This window comes from Rhinolophus sinicus, chromosome 13, assembly GCF_057876585.1.
Source record: "Rhinolophus sinicus isolate RSI-liver-muscle chromosome 13, RSI-T2T, whole genome shotgun sequence".
Taxonomy (NCBI): Eukaryota; Metazoa; Chordata; class Mammalia; order Chiroptera; family Rhinolophidae; genus Rhinolophus; species Rhinolophus sinicus.
Genome location: NC_142513.1, coordinates 18,814,333 through 18,827,826, shown reverse-complemented (window position 1 = coordinate 18,827,826; position 13,494 = coordinate 18,814,333). Strand labels below are relative to the sequence as shown.

The 13,494-nt window shown below is 45.8% G+C and overlaps 1 protein-coding gene across 5 annotated transcripts in view; it reads right to left on the bottom strand.

Moving 5' to 3' along the window:
* The window catches only part of LOC109447863 (microtubule cross-linking factor 2), a 91,447-nt gene that overhangs the window by 39,575 nt on the left and 38,378 nt on the right, over positions 1-13,494 (bottom strand). For 2 of the 5 annotated variants that reach the window (XM_088789144.1, XM_074317775.2), the window contains exons 5-8: positions 11,752-12,930; positions 9,494-9,634; positions 7,119-7,244; positions 5,869-6,099 (exon numbers count right to left, since the gene is read on the bottom strand). In XM_088789144.1, coding sequence (XP_088645270.1) covers positions 5,869-6,099; positions 7,119-7,244; positions 9,494-9,634; positions 11,752-12,930 — 1,677 coding nt within the window. Of the gene's footprint in view, positions 1-5,868; positions 6,100-7,118; positions 7,302-9,493; positions 9,635-11,751; positions 12,931-13,494 lie in introns of all 5 variants that reach the window. The other 3 variants (XM_074317773.2, XM_074317774.2, XM_074317776.2) reach the window with 2 other exon arrangements.

Here is a 13,494-nt window from a genome sequence, read left to right as displayed (position 1 = left end):
TCATCATTCATTCAACAAATATTTATTGAACACCTACCATGAGCCAGATCTGTGTTCAGAGCTGGAGATACATCAGTGAGCAAGACAGACAAAAAACCCTGAGCTTCCATTCCAGTAGCAAGAAAACAAACAAATATAGGGAATGTATGAAATGTCATTAAGTGTATGGAATATCACATGATAGCAGGTGCTATGGAGAAAAAGAGAGCCGGAAAAGGAGCTAGGATGTGCTGTATGCGGGTGCTCGTGTCCAAACTTTTTTTAACGTTTTTCACCAAGGGCCATATGCGGTAAAATACACAAACAGCCGGGCCGCTCACTCGAGGTGAAGTACGTATTGCCTCACCTGGTTTATTTAAGTAAACTAAATATATTTTTGGAATTTGCTGCGGGCCAATTAACAATGGATTGCAGACCGCAGTTGGCCCGCGGGCCGCAGTTTTGACACCCCTGCCTTAGAGAGAAGGTGATATTTGGGCGAAGTCCTGAGGAGGTAAGAAAATAAGCCATGAGCATAATTCCAGGAAAAGGACACAGCCAATGCAAAGGCCCTGAGGTGGGAACATGTCTATTTGAGGAAGTGAGAGCGGTATGGGGAACAGGCTGGTTGAGCAGGCCATTGTGGGGACTTTGGCTTCTACTCCGGATGAAATGGGAGCCAGGGGAAGACTGTGCACCAAGGAGTGACACCAGCCTGACTTTCAGTTTCATAAGATCCCTCTAGCTGCTATGTTGAGACACATTATAGGGCAGCGACAGCGTCCCATATCGCATAACTCCAGGGGGTACCATCTACATTGACTATATCTGCCCTGGGTACTCTCGTTTGGTGCAAGGGTGCAAGGGCAGAAGCGGGGAGATCAGTTAGGAGACTATGGTGACAATCCAGGCAAGACATGATGGTGGTTCAGATTGTGGGGGGCAGTGCGGCTGGGTCAGGTTCTGTAGACTCTAGATGGACTCACAATGTGTAGGAAAGGCCATATAAGCCATGAGCATGGATGAGCTCCCTCCAAGGGGGTAAGTGCACGTAAAGAAGGGACAAGGTCCGAGGGCTGAGCCCTGAGGGGGGACTCTGACATTCAGATCAGGTCAAGGAGAAATGGAAGGTCAGACCAAGGAGACTGAGAAAGAGCAACCAAAGAGGTGGAAGAAAAACCAAAAAAAAGTCCTAGAAACCAAATGAATACTAGTTTTCAGGGTCAGGCCGGTGCTGAGGCTGGGAAGTATGTGGGGGCAGCAGGGCCTGTGTGACTAAACACCCCAATTCTGTCCCTGGTCACAAGTACCTATACATACAGTATCTGACTATATACACAGGTGCATGATTCTCTGAAATCCTTAGGGTCAGGTGTGCTTAGAATTCAGAATTAATTGGGATTTAGAAAGATAATATGGTACCTACAGGCCAGCCTCTACAGCTAAGATTGTGAACAACAGCTCTCCCTGATGCTGGGCTGCCGTGAGCAGCCGGGGGCCAACGTGAGTGGCCAGCAGCCGGCGAGAGTTGCCGTGAGCTACTGTGAGCAGCCGATCCATGACTGGCGACTAACTGCTTCAGCCGGGAGAGCGCAAGGCTCATAATACCAGGATGGGCCAGGGAGCTGTGTCCTACACAACTAGACTGAGAAACAATGGCTTGAACCAGAGTTGGGGGGGAGGCAGAAGAAAGGGGGAAAAAAAAAAAAAGAAAAAAAAAAAAAAAAAAATATATATATATATATATATATATATATATATGGTACCTACACTGTATATTGTATAACAGGCCTGAAAAAATCTGGGGTAACACCCTGCGCTCAAGGACACCAATATTTCCCTTACAAACATATGAATATTAACATGAAATGGAATAAAGGTTTTGTTGCCAAATGAATGTAGGGCCAATTTGTTTCAACTGAGTTAGATGCAAAGAAACAGTTCTCAGAGCTTCTGGATTTCAGAATTGAGGACAAGGAAGCAAAGCTCTTTAACTGCAGTAGAATAGGGATAATAATTGTCTCTACATCACAGGGTATTTGTAAAAGTGAAATGCAATAACCCACTTAAAGCATTTAAGACAGTGCCCAGAACACTACAAACACCCAACATCTGAGGGTTATCATTCACATATATAGTTTTAATTTTACATGTGTGGATATGTATATTCTTCAAAAGTATAAATGTATATCAAGTGTATTATTTATATAGTTACATGTATTTTATTATGTACTTAAATGTATTTTATACACATATGCTTTATATCATATCATCTACATATATGTATATACTTATTTTTACATATATGTGGTCATGTTTATATCTTATTGTGTCTTTTTCAATAAATATGTATATTTCTATTAGTTATAGGCATATATATTTCATCTCCTACGCTTACATCTTATTGTTTTTCTAAAGAAAGCTTCTGTTTCTCTCTGCTACTGTAATACATGGAAATGGCTAGAAAGATTTTTACCAAATATGGCGAGTTTGCCTGAAAAAATTTAATTTAAAATATAGGCTACGTGGCCTGTAGGGAATTCACTTTGGAGGGTGTGGGGGACCATTTTCCATAGCAGCGAAAAATAGGTTTCAGCTATGGACAGCAGTATAGTGTTTTCCCCAAAAATATAAAAATAGAACTAACACATGATCCAGAAATCCCACTTCTGGGTATATATCCAAAGGAAATGAAATCTAGATCTCAAAGAGATATCTGTACTCCCTCGTGTTCAATGCAGCATTACTCACAGTAGCCGAGATATGAAAACAACCAAAGTGTCTGTTGATGAATGAATGGGTAAAGAGAATATGGTACATATACACTATAGAATATTATTCAGCCATAAAAAAAGAAGGAAATTCTGCCATTTTCAACAACATAGATGGACCGGAAGGACAGGATGAGTGAAATAAGTCAGACAGAGAAAGACAAATACTGCGAGATCTCACTCAGATGTGGAATCGTTAAAAAGTTGAACTCATACAAGCAGTGAGTAGAACAGTGGTTGCCGAGGGCAGGGGGCGGGGAGAATGGGGATATGTTAGTCAAAGGATACAAAGATTCAGTTATGCGGGATGAATAAATTCTGGAGATTTAATGTGCAGCATGGTGACTTTAGTTAATAATACTGTATTGTACACTTGAAATTTGCTAAGACAGATCTTAAGTGTTCTCAGAAAGAGAGAGAGAGACAGAGAGAGAATGGTTAACTATATGAGGTAATGGATATGTTAATTAGCTTGATTAAAGTGATCATTCCATATACATATATAAAAACATCAACTTGTACATCTTAAATACCATGTTTCCCCGAAAATAAGACCTACCCCCAAAATAAGCCCCAGTTAAGATCGTCAGCCAGATGAATGCATTTTGTATGTTATGACGATGTTCCATAAGAAGATGACATGACTGTATTTGAATAAATGTAGATTGTTGTACATGAAAAATAAGACATTCCCTGAAAATACGCCCTAATGCGTCTTTTGGAGCAAAAATTAATATAAGACCCAGTGTTATTTTTGGAGAAACATGGTATATACAACTACTGTGTGTCATTTATACCTCAGTAATGCTGAAAAAATAGTTTATCCATACTATGGAATATTATCCTTAAAACAAAAGGAACTTCTGCAACACGCTACAACGTGGATGAACCTTAAAGACATTATGCTAAGTGAAATAAGCCAGTCACAAAAGGACAAACACTGTATGATTCCACCAATACGAAGTACTTAGAGTAGACAAAATCATAGGGACAGGAAGCAGAATAGTGGTTGATTGCCAGGGACTCTGGGGAGGGGAGGAGGGGGAATTAGTGTTCAGTAGGTACTGAGTTTCAGTACTGCAAGATGAAAAGAGTTTTGGAGATGGATGGTGGTGATGGTTACACAATAATGTGAATGTACTTAACATCACTGAACTGTACACTTAAAAATGGTTAAAATGGTAAATTTTATGTTATGTATATTCTCTACAATTAAGAAAATAAAAATTTAAAAATTCATTAAAAAAACAACAACTGGGCTTCACCCAAAGGCTTGTGTGGGACTTCCAAATAGGAGAGGTGGGCCTATGTTTTCAAATGCCACAGAAGAGAAAGCAGACAGTGCCTTCAAATATGAGGTACCAGGTGTCACAAAGGGTGATACTTAAGGGGCAGTCATGCTGGGCTTTTAAGCTGCTTCTCATAGGGGCACCTCCAGGGTGAGGCGGCAGGAAATAGGTCCATTTAATGATGGTCAGTGACTCTCCCAAGAGGCCCTCGGGGAGGAGGCGGGTGCCTGGGAGAAGAACTATGAGCCCCACTGGGGGTGGGAAGAGGGAACTCTTGCTACAGGTTCAGGCCTAACCGTCATCCCCTGCTCCTGGGGCATTGGGGCTACACTAAGGGTCCCCTGATAAGAGTACATGGGGACTTGGGAAGTGCCACTGGGCCCCACTGGCTCTGGAAAGAGTAGCTTAAGCCAAAGGAGGGCCAAATCTGGGCTAGACCAGTAGTACCTGTACCCAAAAGGCTAAGGTGAGTGGTGCCAACTCAGGTGGGTGTGACTGACGTATGACATCCTACATGCCCCCTTCTCTTAGCAATGTTAGCATGATGCTGATGACGGGAGGCAGGGGCTTTGAGAAGCAAAGGGTCCTGCAAAGACTGAGGGACAAATGGGCCATGTGAGTCCTTCAGACATTCCCAAAGCTCCATTCCTCATGTTTCCGGCTACATATAAATACTACCTGTACTATCATTAATGTTTTTAAGTTGACCTACTCTTTCTAGTTAAATAAATATATCTAAAAAAGGAAGTTGATATTATTACTAAAGATTGAAAGCCAATACCCGTTGCTATATGTTGAGGATAGCATTAAAAATAAAATAAAATAGGGGTGGCCAGATGGCTCCGTTGGTTAGAACACGAGCTCTTAACAACAAGGCTGCCGGTTCAATTCCCGCACGGGATGGTGGGATGTGCCCCCTGCAACTAGATTGAAAATGGCAACTGAACTTGGAGCTGAGCTGCGCCCTCCACAACTAGATTGAAGGACAACGACTTGACTTGGAGCTGATGGGTCCTGGAAAAAACACAGTTACCCAATAAAAGAATTAAATAAATAAAATAAAATAGGTAGATTCATAGGTCGAAAATAAACAATAAAAGAAAAAAGAACTACTACAGGCAAGACATGGATGACTCTCAAAAAATTATATTGAGCCAAAGAAGGCAGACGGAAAAGACTACATGCACTTATGTGAATTTCTAGAATAGCCAAAATTAATCGATGGTGTAAGAAGTCAGAATAGTGCTGACTGCTGGGATGGCCATACTGACTGGGGCATGAAGGAACCTTCTGGAAATGTGCTCTATTGTGATTTGGGTGGAGGCTATACGGAGGTACACTATAAAACTTCCCCAGCTGTACACTTAAGATGTGTGCATTTTACTGTAGTAAGTTATAGCTTAAAAGAGTAAGAAGCATTAACATACGCTGTATTTGCAGATCACGCAATAACAACAAAACTGGATTATTAAATTCACCTAGATACCGTTGCTTGCTAAAGACTCTGAGGTTTGTGAAAAAGAGAAACGAAGAAATATTAGAGGTGTTAAAGACCTACCATCCCCCACGAGACTTTCTCCTGGTGAGGCCGAGACCAAGTCTGTCTTCTTTACCTGGGTATCCTCAGCACCTGCCACCGCGCCCAGTAAGGGGCTGGTTCTCACAAATAGATGCTGAATGAGTGAATGAATGCAGGGATGGAAGCCTGCAAGCTGATGGCTCCTAAGTACGTGAGCCTCAGGGTTGTGTTGATACCAGCTGGCTGTCCCCCTGGTCCTATCTCCTCCACACCGTCCCCAGCCCCAGTCTCAGTGCCAGGGGGACCATACCTCAAGGAAGTCGTCCCCTTCGCTGGGCAAAACCTTGCCCTGCCGCCACCGCTTGAGGAACCACTTGAGCTTCATGAAGAGCAGCAGGAAGTTGTGCTTGAACTGCTGAGATTCCTGCACCAACATGTTCTTCTCCTGGCTCCAGAATTTCTGCTCCAGCCTCCGCTGGAGGCTCAGACTCTGCAGCTCAAACTCCCGCCTCAGGAGCGCCCTCTGCTGGTCCTCCTTCAGCTGCAAGGGGGACAAGAGCGTGAGCAACCCCAGCTGTCTTCAGGGGCACTACCCCACCCCATTCCAGGGGTCTGACAAGAGCAAAGAGGAAAATCTGGGTGGTGCTTGTTGGTGATCCCTGCCAGGGGATCATTCTGTTCAGCAGCTCATTCTGTTTAGATAAACACTGCCCTCTGCTACTCCAGGGAATAGAAACTCATGAAAGCAGCAGCAATCAGTTACTGAATCAGTGAAAACAACTGGGATTTGAACACAGCTCTGATTATTAAAAGCCATGAGATCATATAATAAGCATGTACTGGGTGCCAATGTTTCACATGAACTCTTACATTCAATGAGGAAGCTATGAGTGTGAGGGAGGGGTAACCCACGTGGAGAGCAAAGGGCATGCTGGGAGTGAGGAAGGCTGAGCACATGTAATATTCTAGGAAGCAATGCTGTGTCATGACTAAGAGGGAGCTAGAGACCTGAATTACAATCCCAGCCCCACCCTGTCTGGATGTGCAATCCTGGGCAAAGTACTTCAGCTCTCTGGGCATCAGTTTTCCCATCTGTAAAATGGGGACACCTCATAGGGGAAGGCATGAAGATTAAAGGACATAATGTGTGGGAAGTGCATTGTACAGTCCTGACATACAGTAAGGGCTTAATAAATGCTTTCCATTTACCAGGACTATCATCTTGATTAACAGACAAGGCCTATGGCCTTTCAACTACAGGTTTTCACTTCTGATGGGGGCAGTATTTCATAGATGGGAAATTGAGCCCAGGGAGGAGATAGGATTGGCCTGAAGTCACACAGGCAGTCAACGACAAGCCCAGGATTCCAGACCAGCACAGCTAATGCAGAATGACATGCACAGAACACCCCACAGCCACTGTGCTGCATGGGGCAGAAAGACTCGGGTTTCCCCCGATATTCTTGCCTTCTGAAAACCCGTGGACCTCTAAGGTTTCTGCCTTCTGTTCAGGGAAGGGAGGTTGGAGTAGGTGTAGGGAGGGCACTGGACACCACGCACCTGGACCATTTTCTGGTTGAAGTTGTCAGCCTCTTCCTTGCGTAGCTGCCGCTCCTGGGAGAGCTGCTCTTGCAGGCCCCGCAGGCTGTCATGGGCCTCAGCCAGCACCAGCTGCAGCTCCTTGATCTGGGGTAGGGATGAGGGACACAGATAATGAGGGAGAGCGCATGGGGAGGACAGAAGCTGTGGTCAGAGGACGAGGATGGTAGGGGAACAACAACAGTAAGTCAGACCCAAGCTGTCCTTCAATTACAAATCAGGCACAGTGCTTTGTGATGACGATTAAACAAAACAGTGACATCAAATCTAGCCATTATAATTTTAACCGGATCATTTCTCTTCAAAATTTATTCGAAGAAAGTAATATACTGTGGAAACTAGCTTTGATTCACAAAGATGCAATTATTTATAATCGCAAAAACTGACAAACAACTTAGATAATAATGATGGGGGTCAATATATGTGTTTAATGGGTCTATTTTTACATGTATAGAAATCCATTCAACTATACACTTAAGGAGAGTGTCCTTTGTTGTATGTCTACTATTATGTTATAGTTCAATGAAAAGTTTATATGTATATTTTAACAGAAAAACATGAAGGACATGGACACACACAGTAAATGTTAACAGTGGTTAAGTATGTGACAATCGTGTGATCTTGATTTTATATCTTTATGCAGTGCTGCTTAGGGATTTTGTTGAAGTTATTTGTTGTTTAATGACTATATAATAAAATCTTAACAAGGGACAATAAAACTACATTTTTCAAGGGAAATTGTGTTTATAGCTATATGCAGCTACACAGGCAAAACTAGTTGATTATGTTAGAAGTCAGGATGAAAAGGGCATGGGGGGGGTTCCCGGGGGCAGATCATGCTTGTTTATTCATCTGCTTGCTGATTAGATAGGAGTGTTCAATTTGTGAAAATTATGTGACCTGTCCACTTACAAGTGCTTTTCTGTATGTATGTTATACTTTAATTTAAAAATTTTTAATTCTAGTAACAAAGGAAAGTTTTTAAGCTGTCATGTTAAGCAGGAGGGGAAAAAAAAGGAAATGTCAGTTCCAACTCCTACATAAATCCTTCCCAGACATGGCAAGATGTCTCTCTGTGGAAAAAACCCAGGCATTTAGTATCTGGCCAATAATGTGGAAATTTTGCAATGGAAGGCACTCTGACTTGAGGTCTAGCTTATATGCCTGTTTTGTACTAAAAATCCTTGCCAGGCTAAACCTGCTGTCTCTGGTGTTCTCCTTAAACTCAGTACCTAACACTATGCCTGGCAAATTGTAACTACTCAATAAAGAAGGGTTAAATGAAATAATAATTGAATACATGTAGGAAATTATTTTCTCTGCAGGTGATTTTGATTTCTCAGAAAATGAAAACAAAGCAGCTCGTGATTTCCTCCCTTTTTGCCATGGCTGCTAGGAAACTCAGACCACTTAGATAGTTTGATCCATCAGCTCCAAGAGAGCTACACCACGGGCACAGTAGCAGACTGGCCTTCCTGGACCCACAAAGTTGCTTTCCCAGGAATGCCAAGAAGAAAAGGGTGCTCAGGTTGGGGCACACAAAGGGCTCTCCATGGTTCAGACATCTCAGAGATGCCCCAACGAATCCATAGGAGCCTTTCCCTGCTTCAGTTTCATTATGAAGTGCTAGGGAGAGGCTCAGTACGCTTGGGTGGGGCTCAGAACCACCCAGAAATCCTCAAGGACCAAAGACTCCTAGCAATTCTACAGCTACCACAGACTCGAATCCTCCCATGTTACAGATGAGGAAACTGCAGTCAGAGTGAGGACATGCCCAAGGTCACACAGACACTCTGGAAGGTCCTCTGAGGCCCAGAGATACGTCATCCTCCTCCTCCTCATTCTCACCAAACCTGAACCAGGCGTAAGCTAAGGCTTTTTGTGTGTTTAATCCTTTCAGCAATGCAATGAGGGATCACTTTTATTTTAAAGGTGAGAAGCTAAGGATCAGAGAGGTAAAGTGACTTACAGTCAGTATATAGTGGAACCACAATTTGAACCCAGTCAGCCTGACTGTAGAGATGGCTGCCTTCCTGCTACATAAATTAGTGGTTCCATTAAATGACATAAATTACTGAATTCCCAGTAGAATTTAATATAGGGAAAAAAATCGATTTCTTTAAAAGAGTTTAAAAGCTTCCTTTTACCAGGCCATGAGAATAGCCCAAACTTCCTGGTTTCCCTCTTTGTCCTGGCTTCCAAGAAGCTTGGAACCACATGGGATACTCAAAACCCCTATCATCACCAGCTAAGATTCCCCGTGGGTCACTCTGCTTTGGGGAAGCCCAGCCACTCTCCTCCTACCCGCCCCCTGGCTCGCTCAGGCCTAGGCCCACCTCAGAAGCGTAGGAATCATTGTCTTCAGCTCGGTAAGGCCTGAAGTTCCGGCTGGGGTCGGGCTTGGAGTCCAAGTCGCCAGGGCGGAAGGCCTCTCGTATCCTGGGCTCCCATTCCGGCAGATCCCTGAAGTCAGGTGGCTGTACCCAGAGGCACAGGCAGAAGAGACCAAAGGTAACCATGGGGAGGGGCCCCAGAAGTGCCAGAAACAGCCCTACCCCAGGCCGATGGGCTTTCTAAAGGCTCTGCTCACCCACCTGAGTGCTGGGACCCAGAAGGACTCCCGTCTGTAGCCCAGACCCAGCCCTGGTTAGGGCACTGCCACCACTCAATGAATGTTTGTTGAAAGGATGACTGACTAGGTAAGTGGTAAGTGAAAACACTGGTTCTGTGAATGTCTGTCTTGTGCACAAACCTTTGAGCCAGCCTCAATTGTCCTAGCACCTGTGCAGCCCCAGCTCATTACTATCTCAAGAAGAACCAAGAGGGCGACCTAACATGGGGTAGTCTGCTTCCTTAAAAAAGCCAGATGAAACCAGATCAATGGGGCACTGATTAAAGAAATTATGGCACAACTACACTGTGTAGTTGTGAAAAAGAAAGAGCTAAATCTCTATAGAGACATGGAAAGACCCCTCCCGTTGCTCTCAGGGTGAAGATCAAACCTCCCAAATGCTCTCTGCAGGCCAGCGTCACTCCTCTGAGTTCTTGGACACCCCGTGTTCCTTCCGGTTACGATACCTCTGCTTAGGACTCTCTTCCCCGGTAATCCATTCTCTGATCTCATCTCAGACCAGAGGCCTGCCCTGTCCCAGGGTCTAGGACAAGTTCCTTGTTTGTAGAACCAAGTGCCTTTCCTCCAGGGCCCTCAACTCGGTTTGTAATTTCACATTCATTGGTATATTTTGATCACATCTTTGTTCCCCGCTAGATGATATGGGCTGGGGGGCGGGGGAGGGACAGAATTCATCTGTTTTTTGCTTATCATGGCACCTCCAGCCCTGAGCACAAAAGTATATAAACAATAAATACAACATCACTAGCAAATGAACAAATAGATACATTCCACAAGAAAAATAAGTTGTGCGGTAACAGTGGGTACAAGACAACTTGGGTGAAAAAAACAAATATATGAGCATATATGTAGAGAAAGATTTAAAAGGACGTGTGGTGATGATGAAATAGTCTAGAGCTGCACCACTGGACACATACAGCTACTAAGCACTTGAAATGTGGCTACTGTGACAGAAAATTCAGGAACTGAATTTTCAACTGTATTGTAATTTTTATTCCTTGAAATTGAAGTAGCCACATGTGGCTAGTGGCCACTGTACTGGCCAGCACTGCTCCCGACTGTTCAAAGTGGTACCTGTAGGGAGTGAGAGGTGGTGAGGCGGCGGCTTTTACCTCAGGAACTTCAGCAACTCTTTCAGTGTTTACGGATTACTTTGGCAATAATGCTTTTTTGGGGGGGACAAGTGCATTTTCTTTTTCTTTTTTTTTTTTAAGGCGGGCACAGACTCACAGTGGCCCATGCGGGGACTGAACCGGCAACGTTGGTGTTATGAGCACCACGCTCTAATCAACTGAGCTAACCGGCCACCCCTGCAGTTGCTATTTTAATTTTTCTCAGTAGTACTATTTTATAGACGTCAAGGCTGGAAATTCATTACCTTTAGAAAGTCAAGTTTCTTGTCTTTGTGTACGACCTGAACGAAAGTCCTTTCCTTTTTTTTCTTTTAACTAATACTCATTTTAAAATACAAAACTGCAAAAAAAACCAGAAAAGAAGAAAGGGCAACCTGGCAAAAAGATAGGGCCTCCAAATCTGTCCCTATATCTATCAATACTAAACAACTAAGCAAATTGTGGCATATTCACCCAATGAGATCATCTCCAGTGATGAGACTGAACAAACTATGCCACATGTGACAACAAATATAAGGTGAGTAAAGGGATCCAGGCCTAAGTGGGTTAGTTTATGAGTCAATTTACATAAGGTTTAAACAGACAAAACTGAATCAAGAGGTTACTCTCAGAAGCAGGCATTGTGGCTAGAAGGGGGCAGGAGGAGGGGCTTCCAGGGTGCTGGTTGTGTTCCAGTTCTTGTTCTGGGTGATGATGACATGAAAGCACTCGCCTTGGGAAAATTCTAAGCTCTACACCTGTGCTTGGTGTACGTCTCTGTCTGTAAGTTATGGTTCAGTAAAGAGTTTCTATCAAAAAAAAGTAACGGCCTGTGATGGGAACATCTTACCTGGAAGTCTGAGCCAAGGTCTTTGGCCAGCAGAATCTCCTTGGAGGGCCCCTGGGAGCCCAGGGTGGGCAGTGAGGAGAACGGCTCTGGCGGCTCCTTGGCAGAGCTCCCCAGGACGGTGTCTGCCTTCCGCGTGAAGGCGTTGAGCTCCTGCTGGAGCATACTCAGCCGCACCAGGATGGCGTGGATGAGCTTGGTGTCCATGGGACCCTCGCTGTTGTCGGGGGCCTCATGCAGCCGAAAGTCGGCACATTCGTTGTCCAGATACAGGCGGAGGCCAGCAGAGAAGCCATTGGCATCTGCCACCAAGACGTCGATGGCCTTGCTGACCAGGGCCGCCTGCTCCCTCAGCCCAGGCAGCGCCTCGGCCTCCCTGACTCTGCAAAGCAGGGCGGCATGGGGGCCATGGGCCTCGCCAAGGGCAGCAGGCACGCACTGGGCAGAGTCCCCCGCCTCGGCGTCCGTCTCCAGCATTGGCCGCGTGCTGTGGCAGGAGGCAAGATCGCAGCGCTGAAGGTTGGACAGCAGCACGCGGTTCTCGTACTGCAGCTTCTTGACCTTACCACTGAGCTCGCCGATCTGCAGCTTGGCCGCCGCTAGCTCCTCCTGGGAGGGCTCACTGAGCACGGAGCAGCTGTCCTCCGACAGCGTCACGTCCAGCTCGTGCTCGGAGCGGTACTTGGCCAGCTCACTCAGCAGCAGCTTGTTCTGGTCCTCGAGTTCCGCGGAGGAGCGCCGCAGCAGCTCGGCCTCCTCCTCCACGAACTGCAGGTGTCGCCGCAGCTCCGCCAAGCTCTCTCCGCACTCACTGCCACCCAGGGTGAAGGCCAGGCGTGCCTCTGGGCCCCCGCCCCCGCCCCCGTGATCCTTCATGTCGTCCATCTCGGCCCGCAGGCCTCGGTTCTCCACCTCCAGCTCCACGATGCGGCGGCTCAGCAGGTTGGCCTCCTCCTCCACCAGCTTCAGATGCACCTTCAGCTCAGTCTCCCGCGAGTGGGGTGCGTCGGCCAGCTCCTCCGCGGACAGGGCGCTGTCCAGATCGCCGTAGAGCGAGCGGTACTTGAGCAGCTCCTCCTTCATGCTGTCATTCTCCTTGGCCAGCTTGGTGAGTTTCTTGCACATGAGGGCTGACTCCTCCTTCGCAAAGTGCAGCTGGCACTTCAGATCTGCACTGTCCTCCTGGGGCCCCAGGGGCACAGGGACAGACAAGACCCAGGAAGGTTAGTGTCGGGAGGCTCCAAACCAGCCAGAGGACTTCAGGGAGTACTACCTAGGTGCTGGGGACACAGGAATATAGCAGACACAGCCCCAACCCTCTAGGTGCTGGGGTCCAGAGGGGAAGCAGAGAGGGGGACGTTGATATAGCAGCAAGGATGGAGCACCCCACATAGCCTGGGGAGTCCAGGAGGGCTTCCTGGAGTAGGCAACATTCTGCCAGGGTGACTATTGCTGCTACTACCACTACCATTACTACTATAATTTCCTCATTTGTAAAATGAGGCAGTAACACTCCCTCCCTTGTAGAGCTATGGGGAAGATTAAATGAGATAATGTATGCAAAGGACTTTGCACTCTGACAATCCAGAACCACTAGAAGCTAACTGTATTCTATGCCTGGCCTGTGCTACATAGAGCATTTTATCTGTCAGCGTATGAGAACCATGGGTTCAGAGTGTGGTTTTGGGAAGTGAAGTCGGCAGCGAAGCTAAGAAAATGAACAAGGGAGGACGAGGTAGAAAATGG